At 42.0% G+C, this 18,432-nt stretch overlaps 3 protein-coding genes and 1 pseudogene across 4 annotated transcripts; 1 reads left to right on the top strand and 3 right to left on the bottom strand.

The window, feature by feature from the left end:
* Window positions 1-250: 250 nt before the first annotated feature.
* On the bottom strand, window positions 251-634 carry LOC310789631 (histone H2A pseudogene; annotated as a pseudogene). The gene has a single exon. The product of its transcript is annotated as a histone H2A pseudogene (transcript).
* A 1,709-nt stretch (window positions 635-2,343) lies between these two features.
* On the bottom strand, window positions 2,344-2,655 carry LOC310789754 (histone H4; the record flags this gene model as incomplete). The annotated part of the gene is made up of 1 exon (XM_083651421.1): window positions 2,344-2,655. One exon carries the CDS (start codon window positions 2,653-2,655, stop codon window positions 2,344-2,346), a length of 312 nt encoding a protein of 103 aa, XP_083507547.1.
* Window positions 2,656-5,001: 2,346 nt separating this feature from the next.
* Window positions 5,002-8,168, top strand: LOC310790080 (somatostatin-2-like; the record flags this gene model as incomplete). The annotated part of the gene is made up of 4 exons (XM_083651772.1): window positions 5,002-5,016; window positions 5,496-5,580; window positions 6,937-7,115; window positions 7,962-8,168. The coding sequence occupies 4 exons, from the start codon at window positions 5,002-5,004 to the stop codon at window positions 8,166-8,168; spliced, it is 486 nt and encodes a 161-aa protein (XP_083507898.1).
* A 2,472-nt stretch (window positions 8,169-10,640) lies between these two features.
* On the bottom strand, window positions 10,641-16,922 carry LOC310789790 (cornifelin homolog B-like). The gene is made up of 4 exons (XM_083651471.1): window positions 16,850-16,922; window positions 15,885-15,998; window positions 13,125-13,279; window positions 10,641-10,986 (listed from the first exon to the last, which is right to left on the bottom strand). Exons 2-4 carry the CDS (start codon window positions 15,988-15,990, stop codon window positions 10,864-10,866), a joined length of 384 nt encoding a protein of 127 aa, XP_083507597.1. The 5' UTR covers window positions 15,991-15,998; window positions 16,850-16,922; the 3' UTR covers window positions 10,641-10,863.
* Between the last annotated feature and the right edge of the window lie 1,510 nt (window positions 16,923-18,432).

The raw sequence follows: 18,432 nt of genomic DNA, 5'->3' as shown, positions 1-18,432 counted from the left end.
GTTACACATAATTATGATTGTGTGCTGCTGTGTTTGTGGGAAACTGCCTCCAAACAAAATTTCAAGTTAACAGAATAGAAATCATATAGTAACCTCATCATATAGTAACCTGGTTCTTGGACTAGTTTCCAAACTATACAAATCTTAATAAAGTGATAAGTGTTACAAATACGGTACGGATAACTCTTTCGTGGGATTGGGTGGCTCTTAAAAGAGCCTTTGGTTTGATGTTTGGACAGGCTGGTGCAGTTTACTTCTTGGCAGCCTTCTCGGTCTTCTTGGGCAGCAGCACCGCCTGGATGTTGGGCAGCACACCGCCCTGAGCGATGGTGACTCCGCCCAGGAGCTTGTTGAGCTCCTCGTCGTTGCGGACGGCCAGCTGCAGGTGACGGGGGATGATGCGGCTCTTCTTGTTGTCGCGGGCAGCGTTTCCAGCCAACTCCAGGATCTCAGCGGTCAGATACTCGAGCACCGCCGCCAGATACACCGGGGCTCCAGCACCGACACGCTGAGCGTAGTTTCCTTTGCGCAGCAGCCTGTGGACACGACCAACTGGGAACTGGAGCCCGGCACGAGATGAGCGAGTCTTCGCTTTTGCACGAGCCTTTCCGCCGGTTTTGCCTCGTCCACTCATGTTGTGTGTTTTCTTATAACTTACGAGAGAATCAAAGAATGAATAGCAACTGCCGGGAGCCCGGTTTATATCCCTCTCGAGCTGCGTGTTCATTGGTCAGTTGCAGCTTCAAAATCGTCGCCCAATCGGGAGATTCTTGGTGACTTGGTGTCAAGTTCACACAGCAACACTTTCGCTGTGCAGTGTCTTGGTTTTTCAAAATAAAACGACTCTTGAGAAACTGTAAGAGGATAGAATAGAGCCACATGAACAAATAATTTCATTTCTGAGAATAATATGAGGGACGGTAGCACAGTGGGTAAAGCTGTTGCCATTTACTAACTGTCGTCTCATCCCTTGGAGGTCCCCGGTTCGAAACCTTAGCCTACACAAGGTGACACCATATCATCTGCATATTTAGTCAGTGAATTTACTGACTAAGCTGAAAGTTGGCTGTCCTTGATGCAATTCATGCAACACTTCGCTACCCAGAAAGTCAGCAGATGCACTCTGCGGTAGCCCGTTTTGATATTAAGCTGAGTCTGCCCAACCAGGCCAGCTACAGCATGCACTGGTAGCAATTAACGTGTGCACCCGACCTATCCTCCCTGCCCCATGCTCAGCGGACTAGCAGAGGGAGGGAGGGAGGTCTAACCTGTGTGTGTGTGCTGGGGAGCGGCAGGCAGTGAAATTTGGGCACAACATTAAAACGAACGGCTCTCAAGTAGGACTCGGTTCCCTTCGTTCATAGCAAAGAGCCGTTCAATAGATTTGGATCGTTCGCAAATGTCACATCACTAATGGCCACTTGAGGCAGGACTCAGAAGTCCCGTCAACACGATGTTGGTCTATAACTAATTTCACCTTTTTCCTTTCAACTGTAGGGGGGTCATATATTTTATAACTCGCCTGTTTGGAGTAAAATAGATGATAGAAAAGGGGATGATTGATAGATCGACTGTACAGTGATCGCAGCTCTGGGAAACCCCCATCTCACAAAGAAGGACTCAACCCATTCCCTCCCACTCTGCTGACAAAAAATCAAGATGGCGACGGCCAACGTGTCAACTCCAAATGGGAGACCAAAATGAATGGGATAGCTTTATCTATATTTTTTAGGTCAGTGGAACAAACACGAGGGAGCTGTTTATCTGAGCTAACTACTGAAGATGAAGACACATCACTGCTTGCATGTAGCTTATCATGTGGACATTTCTGAAGCCAGAGTTGGATGCAGGGATTGAACAAACAGCCTTCTGCACCACATGTTTATCTGAACAAACTTCATCAATTTAGACTACAGAAATGTGTCACAATATTAAAATATCTTCACGATATGATTCCACTGAAAGATAAGTGTTAATACCCACATAGGTTTAGCCAAGTAAAACAACATTTAGGTTTAGGCAACTGAAGCAACTTGGAATGAACTATTGGAATTTTCAAAGTGTACCGATGCCATTTAAACCATCTGCTTCAACAAGAGCATAATAGGCTTTCCTTTATAAATATACTTATTTGAATTATTCAGTCAGGGGTAACAAACATTTACATTAATACGTTTTTTTTATATATATATAAATAGTAGAAAGGTAACATTAATAATCCACCCCAGTTTTACAAGGAAAACATACAATGCAGAAGGAGATGGTTAGGAGAACGGACTCTTTGGTAAATGTGGGTGGCTCTTAAAAGAGCCTTTGTGTTGTTTTGTTGGTCGGTAAATTAAGTTAACCTCCGAAGCCGTACAGAGTGCGGCCCTGCCTCTTCAGAGCATACACCACATCCATGGCGGTGACGGTCTTTCTCTTGGCGTGCTCGGTGTAGGTGACGGCATCACGGATAACGTTCTCCAGGAAGACCTTGAGCACCCCGCGGGTCTCCTCGTAGATCAGACCAGAGATGCGCTTCACTCCACCGCGGCGAGCCAGACGGCGGATAGCGGGCTTGGTGATTCCCTGGATGTTATCACGGAGGACTTTACGATGACGCTTGGCGCCTCCTTTCCCGAGTCCCTTTCCACCCTTTCCTCTGCCAGACATCGTGCGACTTCTTTCGTTCGAAAAAGAGAAGAAACTGATGAAGGCGCTTAGAAAGCATCACAATATAAAGAGTGTTTGCGGACCTAAAGGAGGAAGGAAATAGCACACTTTGCTGGGCGGTGCCAAACTCTGAAGTCCTCCCCATGATGAGTCCTCCCCTCATGTTTATGAAAAGTTAGTTGGGTCAAGTTAGCATTAGCAGAAGCTACGAGCATTTCCGGTTGGGCGAGTTCTCTTTAAAAAATAAAAGCGACAAACTGACAATATTGGTGTTTTTATAACCTTCTCTATATATGGCAAAGTTGCCTATCTGTTGATGGTTATAATGTGTTATATTCACCATTAACTATTTTAGAGAGCCAAAGTCGACATCACTTCCTGCATGCGTCAAAGGGACATGTCAAAGCACATCCGGGGGACTTGCAGGGTCTGTAGCCGATCTGTTGTTAGCCTAGCATGGTAAACACCGCTGATATTTATCTGATTTCGAGAATATAGACGATTCATTTGATTTTGATGGAATAGCGTCATATGGATTACAAACTGAGCAGCAGGGAAACGGGAGCTGCTATCTACCAATGTGATGGACAGCAAACAGAGCAGGCTGAGCCAGCTGCACCAAGATAAATACATTGTTAATTTTCTAATTGTCTCTATGATAGAATAAGGATATGAGCCGCTGCTAAAATAAGCAATTTACAGGACATAAATACAAACATTTCACATGCCCTGTATTCCTCATTTTGAGGTGGCAGTGTCAGAGTAAAATTATTGATTGACTGCTTATTGATTGGTTGTTGATCATTGACTCTGTTTAATTATGATGTAGCTGACATCTCAGGCACTCATTTTGAGTGTCTCTTCTGAGAAGCTGTTTGTTATGTCGAAAAGGCATTCCACCTGGAGAGGAGGAGATAACATTGTGTTTTGTCTTTCCGGTACATAGAAGGTTTTGTTTTGACTTATTGTAAAGATCAGGGTCTTATTTTGTCTTCTCTCTCGTAACGGGACAAGCCTGTCTTTTATTGTCACACGAACACCACAACACATGCATGCGGCCACAACACACTCATGCTGACGGTGGCCGGTGAAAAGTGTCCTCTGCATTTAACCCATCCAGGCATGTCCTTTCCTCCGGGGGGCAGGCCAGGAGCAGTGGTCGCTTTCTCGTACAGCGCCCGGGGACCAACTTCGGATGTTGTCGTCACTGGTCGGATGACGATGACGATCTGATCTTCTGCATGTTTTTAGTGGGGGGGGGTTATATACGGAGGAACTCGGGGAGCACGGGGAGAACATGCAAACTCCACACAGAGAGAAAGGCCCTTACGACGAGATACCCCACCTGGGCAGTAGGCACTGAAGATATGGGGGGGAACACAACCACAGCACCCACAGTGTCCCAGGCGAGAATCGAACTCAGGACCTTCTGACTGTGAGGCGACAGCTCTACCACTGAGCCACCGTGCCCCCTTGTCAAACATCCGATGGAATTGTACCAGCCACCAGTCATCGGAGGGGGGCTGGAGTTGGGTATAATTGGACTGCAATGTTTATGTTCGTGGCACAAACCTTTGATTTGTGACGCTCTGTACAGAGGGAAGCTGATGATGGAATAAACAAATCCTTATTAATTTTAAAATGAGCAACAAATTTTTTCATGGATCAACAAGGCATTTCAAATTAATTGCCACTACAGCATTTGAAAACATGATGATTTCAGCACATATATATCAAACCTGAACTTATAGACGGTATTAACTTGACAACAAAAACATTGACTCACTTCCTGTTGCAGTGTTTGCTATGGACATAAAAGAAAAAAAAACATTCAAGTGTAGGACTGACCATTCCGTGAAAACTGTCTATACAGCTGAGCGGTGAAAACAAAAGTAACGATGTCAAGTGAATATTTCTGCAGTTTGCCGAATGCTGAGAAAAAGGAAGTGCTGTGAGGTGGCGCTCTGGTGAAAACCGTCTATAGGGGTGACTTAAAAATAATTTAAAGCTGGAAATAAGGTTGTAAAAAAAACGTCATTTTCCTTTAAGTAGTTGTAGATATTTATATGTTTTTTATTAAGTATTATGACGAGAGGAATTCATGGGATTCTCTGGTTCCAGGCTGGATACAATCCCTCCACAGAATACCAATCACCAAATATTTTTTTTCGCATGTTGAAAAAGCATCGCTGAGGTTTTCTGACTCTGGAAGAAATAGGACACATATCGATGGAGGGACTCATATTTTTCTGCAGAAATGGAAGAAACTGTTGGAATCTCTGGGAGTTAAATATAATTTAGACTTCATGTGTATAACTGTGAACAAGTGAATTGGAGAAATTGGACATGAATCAGATCGATGTATACAATAATTACAGTTAATGAATACATTTAATTTCACTAAATTGTTTCTCGTATGTGAGTGCTGTCCCTATTTAAATTTTTTATTCTCTTTAATAGACCAACATTATTTTGTGTATGCTTCTTGAGAAACATTGGGGACAGGGGGGGAAGGGGGGAAAACAACAGTGTTTCTGGTCTAAATATTGAGTGGGCGCCTTGCCCCTGGTTGGGAAGCTACTTATAGAGTCACATAACCATTCTCTGGTTGTATTTGCTGTAGATCAGTGTGGTCTGCTGGACTCATACCGGACTAACCATTTTATTGTGGAATCTCTATTTTAAGGCAATTAAAGGCCATAATGTTAATGAGTCATCTACTTAAGAAGTTTGTTTAATGAAGCTGCATTCCTCCATCGCCTGGTGACACACCGCCTACAGGAGGTCATTTGACCTGCGGAGGACACTATAAAAGACACCCTGACACCCCTTGGCTTCAGAACCAGAACCCGATCCAGGCCGATCCACACCAGACTATAGAACCAGACCAGGACCAGAACCCAGAAGAGACCAGTCCAGGAGACAGTACGGGGTTTGTTTTCTTTATTGCTTCTTGTTATGTTGTGGGAAAAAGTATTTGAATTTCCTTCTCAGGTAGAAGTTGTTATCTTGCTGATATTTTACTTGATAATGATTCCAAAATGCAGGGTGGCAGAGGCAGAGTAGCTACCCCTGCCATCCATGTGGTCGCAGCTATTGTGAATTCACACTCGTTTTTATTCTGTAATGGAGTTCAGTATAATATATATCTTTTTTTAGTCGAAAGATAGTGAAAGTAAATTTACTGACTTAAAAAAATTCAAGTGCACAAAAAAGCTACTCAATTACAGTAATGTGAGTAAATGTAATTATTTCTTCCACCATTGTTTGCTATTCTGCTCCACCGTTCTTCTCTTAACCAGAGATGAGAAGTAACTAAGTACAGCTACTTTGTTAATGTACTTAAGTAGGATTTTCAGATATCTGTTCTTTACTTTTATTTTTCTGGCAACTTTTTACTTTTACTCCCTACATTTTAACACAAATTATGTACTTTCTACTCCTTACATTTTCAAAACAGGCTAGTTACTTTAGTAACTAGCTCCTGCTCTCCCAGCTTTCACACATTATGTGGACCTTTTTTGTGGAAAAAACATTTTTTTATACATCTTAAAACATGTTGGGGGGATCTTCTAAGTTTAATAGTCTTCAAATCCTACTACTATAATTGGAGGCATGTCTGTCTGGAGTTGCAAGGTGTGTCGTTGCTCCGATCGCCTCCAAAACTGTTTGTCCAGTGTGGGTTGACCTCCTTCTTTTTAATGGAAAACAGAGGTACAGAGGTACGGTACGAACATCCAAAACAAGACACAGAGTCAAATAAGGCGTGGCCGATGATGTCCCAAATCACTGATGATGCCACAGTGATGAAGTTATAAATCAATAGATGTACAGTTCTAGATGGCTCAGCCTAGTGGGGTCACTACCATAGTGATGTCATGAATCACTGATGATGTCACAGATGATGTCATCAGTGATGTCACTCAAGCAATTGTGATGTCATCAATGATGAAACTTGAGCAATTGCGATGTTATCAGATAGTAACTTGAATGATAGTGATGTCATTAGTGAGTGATGTCATCAGCGAGTGATGTCATAAGTCATAATGTTATGATGTCATAATGTTATGATGTCATAATGTTATGATGTCATAATGTTATTATGTCATGTTATGATGTCATAATGGTATGGTGTGATAATGTCAACTCACACAAAAACAAAACAAAAAATCAATACTTCTACTTCTACCTTTTTACACAAGTAACTACTTCTACTTAAGTAAAGAATGTGTGTACTTTTCCCATCTCTGCTCTTAACGCTGCTCATCATTGTCCCTATAGGGATGATATCCATGTGGTGTTCCAGTGTGCTTGTTGTGTTGGTGTTGGCTCTGTCCGTTCCGGGCATCGCCTCCCAGCCCGACAGAGACCAGAACCAAAACCAGAACCAGAATATGGAGCTGGAGCTGCGGCACCACAAACTGCTGCAGCGAGCTCGCAACCCCGGCCTCATGTCACAGGTTAGATATCTGTTGTTGCTGTTGTTGTTGTTGTTTTTATAACTGAGTATGTTTATGCATGCTAATTCCACTATTATTCCAAATATGTGGTGGTCTGGGAGAAAGAACCCTTCACATGTCGCTGCTACAGATGTTGGTAATGAGCCAAAGAAGGTTGGAAATGAGTTTTGTATAGGTATTTTGAGATTATCAGTGATTGGGTTACCTTCATCTCCATAGTACATCACGGTGAATAATTATTTCCACAACAGATTAAAATACTCATAACTTTTGATCTGAGAGAGCTATCACAGTCATTCAAAAAGTTATATATAGGGAAGAGTTTCTAATATCAAAAAATTTAAATGTCAAATTCCCACCATGTGAAGGGTATTTCCCAGACACCACACATAATGACAATAGGCTATTCCAAATATGACACGGGTCATGTAAACAGCATATTCCGTTTCGCTATTGTGATTAGTTAGGTCTTCTACCGATTAAGACGTGATATTATTGGAGTTTTAGGAAGATTATTTGTCATGTAGGCTATACAGCACATTCGGAATAGGTGTCTCAATTGGGGGTTATACCGCAGTTTGCGACACACGGCAGCTTGCCTGTTTACAGTATGTCTGTTGTAAACAAAACAATTAGCCAGAGATGCATGCCCAAAAGAAAAGCCCAGATTTCTGGTCGGAAGGAGAAATACACCTACTTTTAACCATTATGAAAGACTTAGATGTCAACATGTTTTTGGATATGCACAAATATTGCAACGTCGACCTTTAAAAGAAGGTGGTTGAAAGAGGACGTACAGTATCTGTGTGTTTGTGTGTGTGTGTGTGTGTGTGTGTGTGTGTGAAGGAGTGGAGAAAGCGTGCGGTGGAGGACCTGCTGTCCCAGCTCTCTCTTCCAGAGGGCGACACCCAGCGGGAGGCGGAGGTGGTTTCCATGGCGACGGGGGGGAGGATGGAGCTGGAGCGCTCTGTCGACCCCCCAAACAGCCTCGCCAACCGAGAGCGTAAGCCCGGCTGCAAGAACCTCTACTGGAAGAGTTTCACCGCCTGCTAGACCCTACCCTGTGACCCCCCAGGTACACCTGCTGTTAGACCCTCTGAAGTAGACCACTTTCAACACATTAACTCACTGTCCCATACGTGTTTTTTGCACCTTAGAACTATTGCCAAACTCAGGTCTGTTCTGTCACAAGCCGAGCTGGAGATGATTATCCATGCCTTTGTATCATCTCGCGAAGACTATTGTAATTCCCTTTTCACATGCCTCATCCCTGGACTGTCTACAGATGGTCCAGAACGCTGTTGAGCAGTTCACATCAACACCCATTTCATCTTCCTTCCTTAGACTGGCTTCCTATCAAGTTTAGGATTCAATTTAAGGTTCTTGTAATCATATAGCAGTCAATGTTATAATGTATAATGCAGGCAATGTGCAACCTCTTACGGTCGTGTAAGTGCACGTGTGCGGTGCATGCGCCAGAGATGAGAGCTGCAACCAGGAAGTAATGCCGACTTCTGGCAGTCTTTAATGTAACGACTGATTTCTGATTTTGAAATATCTTCCTGACACATGAGGGTGAATTGGGCTGGGATTATCACGAGAGAGGCGAACCGGGTCTCTCGTGATAATCCCACCCCTTCACCCTCATGTGTCAGGAACGTGTTCTGTTTTTCTATCCATAAGCATAACCTGATCCAAGTTGATTTAGTTGCCTAACCTTAACAGAGTTCTTATAGTTGCGTAACGTTAATCGGGTTGTTTTAGTTGCCTAACCTTAACCAAGTTGTTTTAATTGCCTAAACTCAGGACTTGGGACCAGGGCTTACTGGTTGTCTTTCGCTCTATATGCTCAAAACAAAAGGTGATGGAGCTTTGAAAATGGCTCCTAAACTGTGGAACGCCCTTCCCTGAACTTAAAGCACCTGGCAAGGCAATTCTGTGATTTTCTTGTAAGTCTGTGTCTGACCCCTCCTTGTTGTTCTCCTCCTAGCTGTGACCACACCTCAACCAGACCAAGCAACCAATCCCAGAACACCTGGCCCGTACCCCGACCGGCTTGACCGAGCAGTCAGCACCTGGCTGGCTAGCTGCTGAACAGAGTTCCTGTCTAATCAATCTAATTATCAATTAAAGAGATAAATCAATCAAGATCCTGGCTGTCGTTATTACTGTAGCAGCAGAGAAAACATACCGTATTATACTCTCTCTCTCTCTCTCTCTCTCACACGCACACATTTTAATACCTTTATTTGTGTTCACATTTAGACGAAAAAATCCTTGAACACAAACAATAATAGATGCACAAACAATGGGAGATCTCATAATGACAAATGTATCTAGTCTGAATCTATGGACACACACACACACACACACACACACACACACACTCGTTTTAACAGCGATGGCTGGTATTGTTTTCACCGTGTGTGTGTGTGTGTCAAAGGCAAAATGTGGTCTTATTGTAGCAGGAACTACCACAGATTTATTATCATTTATTTTTTTTGTACTTTGCCATGTGTTTATATGTCTGTCTGTGGACAGATTTTGCGAACGCGATAGTGCCAAAACCGTGCAAGATGCACTCATGACACTGTGTGAAGTTAAAGGAAGGCTTTGCTGATTTTCAACGTGCTTTGTATCATTACAATGTCGGTAATATAATGCAGATGGAAAGTATTTATCCTTCTCTTCATGTTGTCCTGCGCAGAGAGCTCTTGCATTTTACGCCATTCTGACACGGAAGTGAACAGATGATCTGCTCGAAGGCGGCTGTTCCAACTACATTTGTATTGTTTGTCTGCACACATCCACGGAGAACAGACGTTAATGACCCATGCCAGCTGGTGGGGGTGGAGTATCTGCAGGCAGACAAACGGTGATTTCTCGATGCAGAAAACATAGAGAAGGTAAACACTGTCCATCTGCTTATATTACCAATGGTATAATGAAACAAAGCGGGTTGAAAATTGGCAAAACCTTCTTTTAACATCAAAATTAAGTATGTGAGTAAGTATGTGAACCTGTCTGAATGACAATGGGTTCTATCCACAAGCCTCCTCTTTACATACAGGACATGCCCACTTTATGCTAATTCCATGCTGTTTTTTGCACACACATTTGTTTGTTTGTTTGCATGCAGTATAAATGTGTTATTTCTGCCATTAAATAAATTGGGTATGACTGGAAAGCTGACTCTTGTGGATTCAGTGAGCAAAATCATATTCATGTGTGATGATGTTAGACCCCATAGTAGCCATAGTTGTCGTGGGACCATTTTTCAAAACTTGACCTCACTGTATGAAATTACTTTTTCTTTTCTTTTTTTGTTAGTACATTGTGTTGTACATTTTTCGGCAGTATGTTTGTTGGAATAATGACAGACTGTGAACAATGCTCTGAGAAAGTGAGCAGAAAGAGTTACAGTTATGCAGCGCAAACACTAAAATATTGACTTAATACATTTTTGTCTTGGGGTTTGTAACAACAGTCAGAGTAATACAAGATCACTGGCATAAATCACTGCAATACTTTTTACTTTTTACACCAATAGGACACTTAGACAAAAAAATAAATACATCACAAAGTCAACAGGTGCCAGGCAGTGGGTCTCATAATTGTCCATACGTCCAGTTTTTTTTGTCCTTTCAGCTCTGATATGATTTGTTCATCTAATATAATATGGGTTGTGATTTATTGAAATATGTGACGTGACGGTGACAGACTGCCGATTGAGGAAAGGGGTCAGAGATCACGTGTTCTTGGCGCTGACCAGAACGATCTGGATGTTTCTTCTTCTCATCTCTCTGGTCATCTGACACCAGGTGCAGGCCGGACAGCAGGTGGCGTACACGCAGTCATTCCACATGGTGCCCTGCAGAGACGCACACTGATTAGGCAGACAGAGACATAGGGCCCTATCGCGGCAAAAACGGTAATTTAGCGCTTGCGCCGGGCGCAGCACATGGGAGTTCCCAAGTCATCTGCTATTCTCCGTGCCCCACAAAATTGTACCTGTGTGCGGTGCAAATGGGATTTGGGCGGTCTTAACCACCTGAGTTATTCACACAGGTGTGGCCTGGCATTGCCTGGGCGTTATATCAATCAAACCAATCAGATTCCCGTATCGCATTCCCTTTAACGCAGTTTGTACAGTGCATGCTGTAATTCTCTCCATGCGTAATTTGGAGATCTCACAACAACCATCACATCATATACCTGTTAATGTTGATTTGATGCAATTGGGGTTATTTTGTTGACTGGGAAATAGAAACATGTTTGCAACGGGGAAACAGGGACATTTGATTGACAGTAATATTGCAAGTAGGCAGCATGTTTGTGGCTCTTTACACGTGATAGAAGTTTTTCAATGAATAATAGTTGATTGCCTCACTGAATAATCTGCTGTTACCCAATTTTAGCAGCAGAATTTGATGTCCTGGCATTTGTATTTTAATGGGACATTGTGCGTAATGACGTATCCAAAAGGAATTCCCTTGCACTGCTCTGCGCAGCATGGAGAATAATGGTGGGCTCAACCGCAGCGCGGTAATATTTTTTGCCCTAAGAGCTGTTTAAGAGTTGCTTTTAGGTGCTCTTAAAATTGCGTGCACGCAAAGAATTTGCGGCATGCTGACGACAGCAGTAGGCAATCATTTTGTGGGGACACGCCTGGTTTGGCACGGGGCACGCCCACACCTGTGTCTACTCTCGTATCCCGGCGCAAAACTGGATGGTATCGTGTAGCCTGGGTAAACCCAGCCTCCACGTGACTTGCTCTCAGACCTGCTCTGTAGTGACTGAGAGCAGGTCTGAGAGCAGGTCACGTGGAGGCTGGGTTTACCCAGGCTAGTTATCGTGGCCAAAGTGCAAAATCACACTTGCGGGGGCCAGACAAGACACAGGGAAGATATCATAAGAGGTGCACAAACCGGTGCGTAATCATAAGAGGTGCACAAACCGGTGCGTAAGCGATAGCGCCTGTACGATGATAGGGCCCATAGACTGGATGCTGATGGTGCTGATTATTGTTGATCAGCCCGTTCTCACTCCGGCCGCATCCACCAAGTCCAGCATTAATTTCTGATAATGGACACAGTGAAATGCATCAACCCGCTTATACCATGGTCACTTGCCAAAGAAATAGAAAATACCTGGAGCAATCATTACCATCCCGTCAGCTTCTCATGCAATGGAAACGTTGTGCACTGCTCCAGTAAATAGGACAAACCTTGGATACCAGTTAACAACGGGAGGTAGTCAACTCAGCTCATCATAGAACACTTTTCTCAGAGCCAGAAAGTTAAATTTCAACTGCTTTCTGCAGTTATAATAGCAACTTTCAAAGTCAGTTGACAAACAGTACATAATTTAGAGTGTGTTTAACAACAAGACAGCGTAGCTATCCAGCCATGTCATTGTCTCCAAATCATTAAACATTTTCACGAAGGATGAGATAGGCTCTGTCGCCCCGTTGGATGCAGCCTGACGTATGTTTACGTTAGCGAGTTGAATCGTGAATTGAATAGATGTATACCAATGTCTGGGGTAATCAGAAATAAGTGACACCTTGCTTCCAATCGAGTATTCACCCAGACCATGGGATACATCTATTAAATCCACTATTCAAATCACTAACGTTAACGTACTTCAGGCTAAGCATCGGACGGTTCACGCCTCCACGTTATCCATTCATTTCTGATAATGGACACCTTGTCATGCATTACCCTTACATAACTATCTATTTTCCTTTGGTTCAACTGGTTTGGGAAGGTGTTCCTGAAGTTTTGTACAATCAAAAGGAATGAATGTTAAAAAAAAAACTACTGTTTATCACAATAATTCCTGGCAACAACCTACTAACCATGAAAAACAGTGGCTGTGTATTTTTCTCTTTTGAGGTAAGGTTTTTGTACAATTTGCCAGTTTAATCATTCATGTTGTGTGCAATTGAAGTAACAGTTAACACCATTTGCATCCAAACCTTATTTCAAGTTTCTATTATGTCCTTACCTTGATGCCGTAGCGTTCCCGCATGGAAACCCTCATGCTCATAGTGATGGGAGGGATGCAGCCAAATATGTTCAGTAGGGGGAGGCAGAGACACTGACCATACTTCTTGGTGGTTTTACAGGCATAGCAGGGACAACACCAGAAGGCAAGACAGCCTTTCATAAAGAAACACACAAAATTAGTGAGTGAATAAACTATTATTACAAACACACACCTGAAAACTCAGATGTCTGCTCTGTCTGTCGGTCGGTCGGTCGGTTGGTCTAATTCGGTCGGTCTAAATCTTTATTGTATACGGTAGACTGCCTCTAAGACAAGTTATACACAGGGTATGTGCTGATCACTTGGCCGTATGCCAAACTCAAGTAAACAATGTGGTGATTTAATGTTGGCTTGTTATTGACAAGACTGGTTCCCTTCGCAGTTGGATTTCGGTTTGCCCATGGTTACTTTAGCTGTGGCGGTGCATCTGCTGAGTGTACTTTTCTAGTTGTAATCATTAAATGCATAAGTGTTAAATCAATAAGTACCACTGTTCTATATCTGATATCTAAATTTGCAAACAAAACAACTGAACATTTTAGCATTATCCTATAGAGCCCCACTTACAACACATGTAACTTTTTCTCTTAATCTCACAGCAATTGTTTGTTGTTTATCATTAACTGTAAGCTTCTTTCACCATCAGAGAATATTTAAATTGAAATTACAATACTTGCCAATGTGTTGTGAGCGCTATCTGCTGTTTATTGATTAATTAAGGCTTCCTCTATGACCTTACTAGTTTATCAGTTGTACCCATATGTTTTATTTTGGATAACAGTACATCTGTTGTTACTGTAGCGATGATTTATATGCAATAATGACATCAGCAGGAAAGAAAATGTTTTAAAGGCATTACTTTAACTTTTAGGTAATTTAACTTACTCGTTTCCGTTAAAAGGTACACTATGCAACTATTTCATTAACTCATTCGCCGCCAGGGTTTCTGACCTTTTTCAGTGATTTTCTGGGACCCACAGAATATTTTCTTCTATGATTATATAAACACTGAATATCCCAAAAGACAGAACAAAGCCTCTGCTTTCATGGGGGGAAAAAGTTTGTTTCTGCCTTCTTTAGTTATCGACTTATCAACACTTGAATGTAGGTTATTTTCACCTAAAACGCCCGTCGCTCACCAGGAAGACGAGATATACTGTATGCCTGTTTGTCCAGCGAAGCGAGTGAGAAATTCACCCCGCACAGAGAGCGTACGGGGTGGGTTAACGTTCTCATGTTCTCCGTGGGTCTGATGCCTCCTGTCACTCGATGTGTGGAGGTCTGGGGCCATATTTGATGCGTGAAATTTACACTATGTGAGGTTTCAAAGCGGGTTACTAATCTGACAGGAGAAGTGATTTGTGTGCGTTTACCATGCTTCTAGTGAAAGAATTCCTGCAGCATGGAGTGACTGTCACGAGCCCTTGTCAGAACGTGCCAAGCCCGGGGGTAAACATGTCCTTGTAGCTCCAGGCTGGACTTGTTTTATGCGGTCCCTCCATGAAGGGAGATCAATGCTGAAAAGTAAACGCTCGCTGGTTTTGTGAGGCAATAACTGTGGGTAGCATGGAATATACGAGTATGGTACCACTTCATAAGGTGGCCAAGAGCGCCATCTATCGCATGGCAGTGAAAAGACGGATTGATGTCTATAGACGCCAATGGCGGGGAATGAGTTAAAAAACAACGTTTTCCACATGCGCAGCGTGCACAGCGCGTGGGTCAAGAGAAGGCGGAATATGATGTCATCAGCGATGTCATCCTTCCTGGCTGAAAGTTCAGATTGAAGATATCGAAAACACATCTTTAAACCTGCCAAACTTTGGCTGTTGAAAGATGTAGTTTCCTTGAATGGGCTTGAGTTGCATGACGTCGCCTGGCTGCTACATGTTCCTCGGCCAAAGTTGCCCTCGTTTATCCGTATAGAAAAGTTTCCCCTCAAAAACATAAATTCTAATCCACTATACTATCCATACTGTGGCAGTATGTTTGTGGTCAGATTGCCTGATTTTGGTGCTGTTTACATTTTGTTTGGCTGTGCCGGGACGGATTTGGGCAGCTACATTCCATGTGCACGTATATAGCCAATAACATCACTCACAGTGCAACAGCCCAGCCAATAGCATCGCTAATATGTTCTGAGAGGGATGCCTGAGCAGAGTGGAAATAAAACCAGGAAATAGAGCTTGTTCCCAGATACGTTTTTGGGCTGTTTGGAGCTCATACCGCGATGGCTTGGAGGTATGTGTGTGTTTATTTGTTATTTTATAACTGCTGTGAAACTATCAGAAAAAAGTTGAATCCCTGCGTTTCAAAGGTTTCCTGGTGCTCTCTCTTTCCACATAAACACAGCCTCGCTCAACCACATAAACACAGAACACAGCAAAACATCCCACCAGAAGAAGAAAAAACACAGGGTGCAGCATCTCTCAACATAAATACACTGCCACACTATTATATGGGCCAGAAGTGATCATTTTGATGGGAAACTTTTGTATAATTAATAATAAGTATAATTAATACAATTAATTAATATGTTTTTAATGAAATAGATAATTATACCTTTAAGATTTATGGTGAGTAACAAGGTAAAGTAGCTTGCTCATTTTACTAGTAACTTTTCCAACACTACACATCGATAAGGATGAGAAATGTGACTTACTAACAAAGAGTACAGTACCACAGTACAAATCCAGATCTAAATCAACAGAAGCTTACAGTCAGGCACGTTGTCACAGCAGTCACATATTCCAGATCCCCATTCATCAGAGTCTCTGGCCTCCAACACTGGCTGAGGCTGCCTGATGACCAGCTTGGAAGACATGATGGTTTCTAACAGGAGTTCAGAGCATGTTAGATGCAGCTATGGAAAATGATTTACAGTTCAGAGCATGTTAGACGGTTACCAGCTAAGGAACATTAGACTTGATTTGAGCATGCTAGAATGTTACCATTCTAAGGAACGTTATTTAGAGTTCAGAGCATGTTAAACCTTACCAGCTAAGGGACGTCATTTAGAGTTTAGAGCATGTTAGACGGTTACCAGCTAAGGAATGTTATGTATTTAGAGTTCAGAGCATGTTAGACAGTTACCAACCAAAGAACATTATGGATTTAGAGTTCAGAGCAGAGCATGCAGACAAAGTTACCAGATAAGGAATGTTATGTAAGCAAGGGGGGGCACAAATAAGCTGTGAATCTATTTAAGTTGATGATAGTCCATGGGCATCTGCACCAATGCCACAGAGACAAATTCCTGTATTTGGTTCCTGCATCCTGTATTTACTTTGGTAATGGAATGGAAATGATTAAGATTATCATTGTGATTACAAACTATACGGGATGTGTCTCACAATAGACTCATAAGAGGGATAATCAAAACAGCTTACTCTAAAGGAATCAATATTAATATTAATATTAATATTAATATTAATATTAATATTAGTATTCATGTTCATATGCATATTCATATTCATATTCATATTCATATTCACATTCACATTCATATTAATAGTAATAGTAATATCAATATTAATAGTAATATTAATACTTTGTTAGAATATAAATTTTTCTAACAAGATGCAAACGTAGACACAACACAATAATAATATTTACTTAAATGTATTGACTTACATTTCATCTAGAGCGCATTATTTTGAGTGCTAATAAAGAGGCTATCTTACCTGTATGTGTGTGAGAGAGAGATAATTCTGGGACTGGCACTGGAACAACTGATCACTGTGCTGAGAAGCTCTCATTTCTTAGTGAGATCAGAAATAGCTTCTAAGAACAAAACACCTTTTAACAAACTAGCCAAACCTGTCCACCCTGTAATGCTTCAACATCACTCTGGTATCATCCTTCTAATCCCAAAGAATCAAGAAACGAGGGTGAGGCTACGCCATGATTACCACCATCGCACATCATAGCCTTACTGTAGGCTACAGGGAATAATATTTTGTTTCAAATTTACATTGATACTGTATCTCGCTGACACCTTCAACCTCGTCGTCTACCTCGGCACTGTCACGGGCAGGCACCGTCAGCTGGTGAATGTCACAGAGTGGAGGAGCAGCTGGAGGGCTTCACATGCCTGGTACAGTCAAGCACGTGAGACGTCAGTCCTTGTCAGGAGCAAGATGCTGAAGAGACGACGAGATCTCACCTGCCCCCTGCAAAAACTCACTCACCCCCCACATCCAGCCCGAGTGGCGTCTTATAAACTTCTGATATTCAGACTGAATTGCACACTCATCAAAGGGGTTATAACAAGCACAATAGTTTTATTTATATTTATTTATTTGTTTGTTTATTTATTTGTTTATTCATTTATTTATTTATGTATTTATTCATGTATTGATTTATTTATTAATGTATTTATTTATTTATTCATGTATTTATTTAATTAAAAAGGTCTGGACCCACACAAGCTAAAGCTCTAAACCATACGTCACCAAGCCAACCCCATGGGCCATTAGTTGACCCTGGGCAGCATGAAATTATTCTTAAATGGACACATGAATGACTGGAGACCTTAATTGCCTTGGGTTCTGGTGATTTGGGACTTTGATGACATGGGAATGTTTCTAAAGCCTTGAGAAAAGATCTATGAATTTGTGTCAATGACTTTGATTTAATGTTTTGTATTGGGAGGATTGTAGTGGTGACCTCTCGCCTCCCACTTCGAGAAAGGTGAGCCACCGTCTATACGCCGGTCTTGGCCAACTTATCCAAAGTACTGGTTAGTGCATGCAGATGTTGCAATGGTCCAGTGGTGTTAACAGCAAATGTAAAAGCTTCGATCTCAGTTGAATCACTTATGTTATAGCGATTGGGAATAGAGTATACTAGCAGAACATATTTATTTGTATGACAATGTTGCAATTATTAGTCTGAGGATATTCTCTCCACCAGCATAGACAACAGTACATCAGGCCTTTCTGTTTCTAGTCTCCAGCTCCACAACTATTAGATGGGTGTAATATAGGAAGCTACATACCAGAGATACGTTAATCCATCTGTCCTGCCACTGGTGAATCACTTGGCCTAGATTCTCAAGTTTTTAATGCGTTAATTATACTGTATCATCACCCATAACTCCTCTTTGCTTCCAGCCAAATCCTCATTCATGCCTTCTGCAAGTTTATAATTTCATTTTATATTCACTGTAAAGAGTGATTTTACCCAATGTCTTTTTTTTTTAAGTAGAATTTAGTGACACAAATAAACAATGTAAAAAACTGTACTGGTGAAATATATGTGTCAG

Source organism: Poromitra crassiceps (assembly GCF_964638095.1).
Source record: "Poromitra crassiceps genome assembly, chromosome: 15".
Lineage (NCBI taxonomy): Eukaryota > Metazoa > Chordata > Actinopteri > Beryciformes > Melamphaidae > Poromitra > Poromitra crassiceps.
This window is presented reverse-complemented; position numbering and strand designations above follow the sequence as displayed.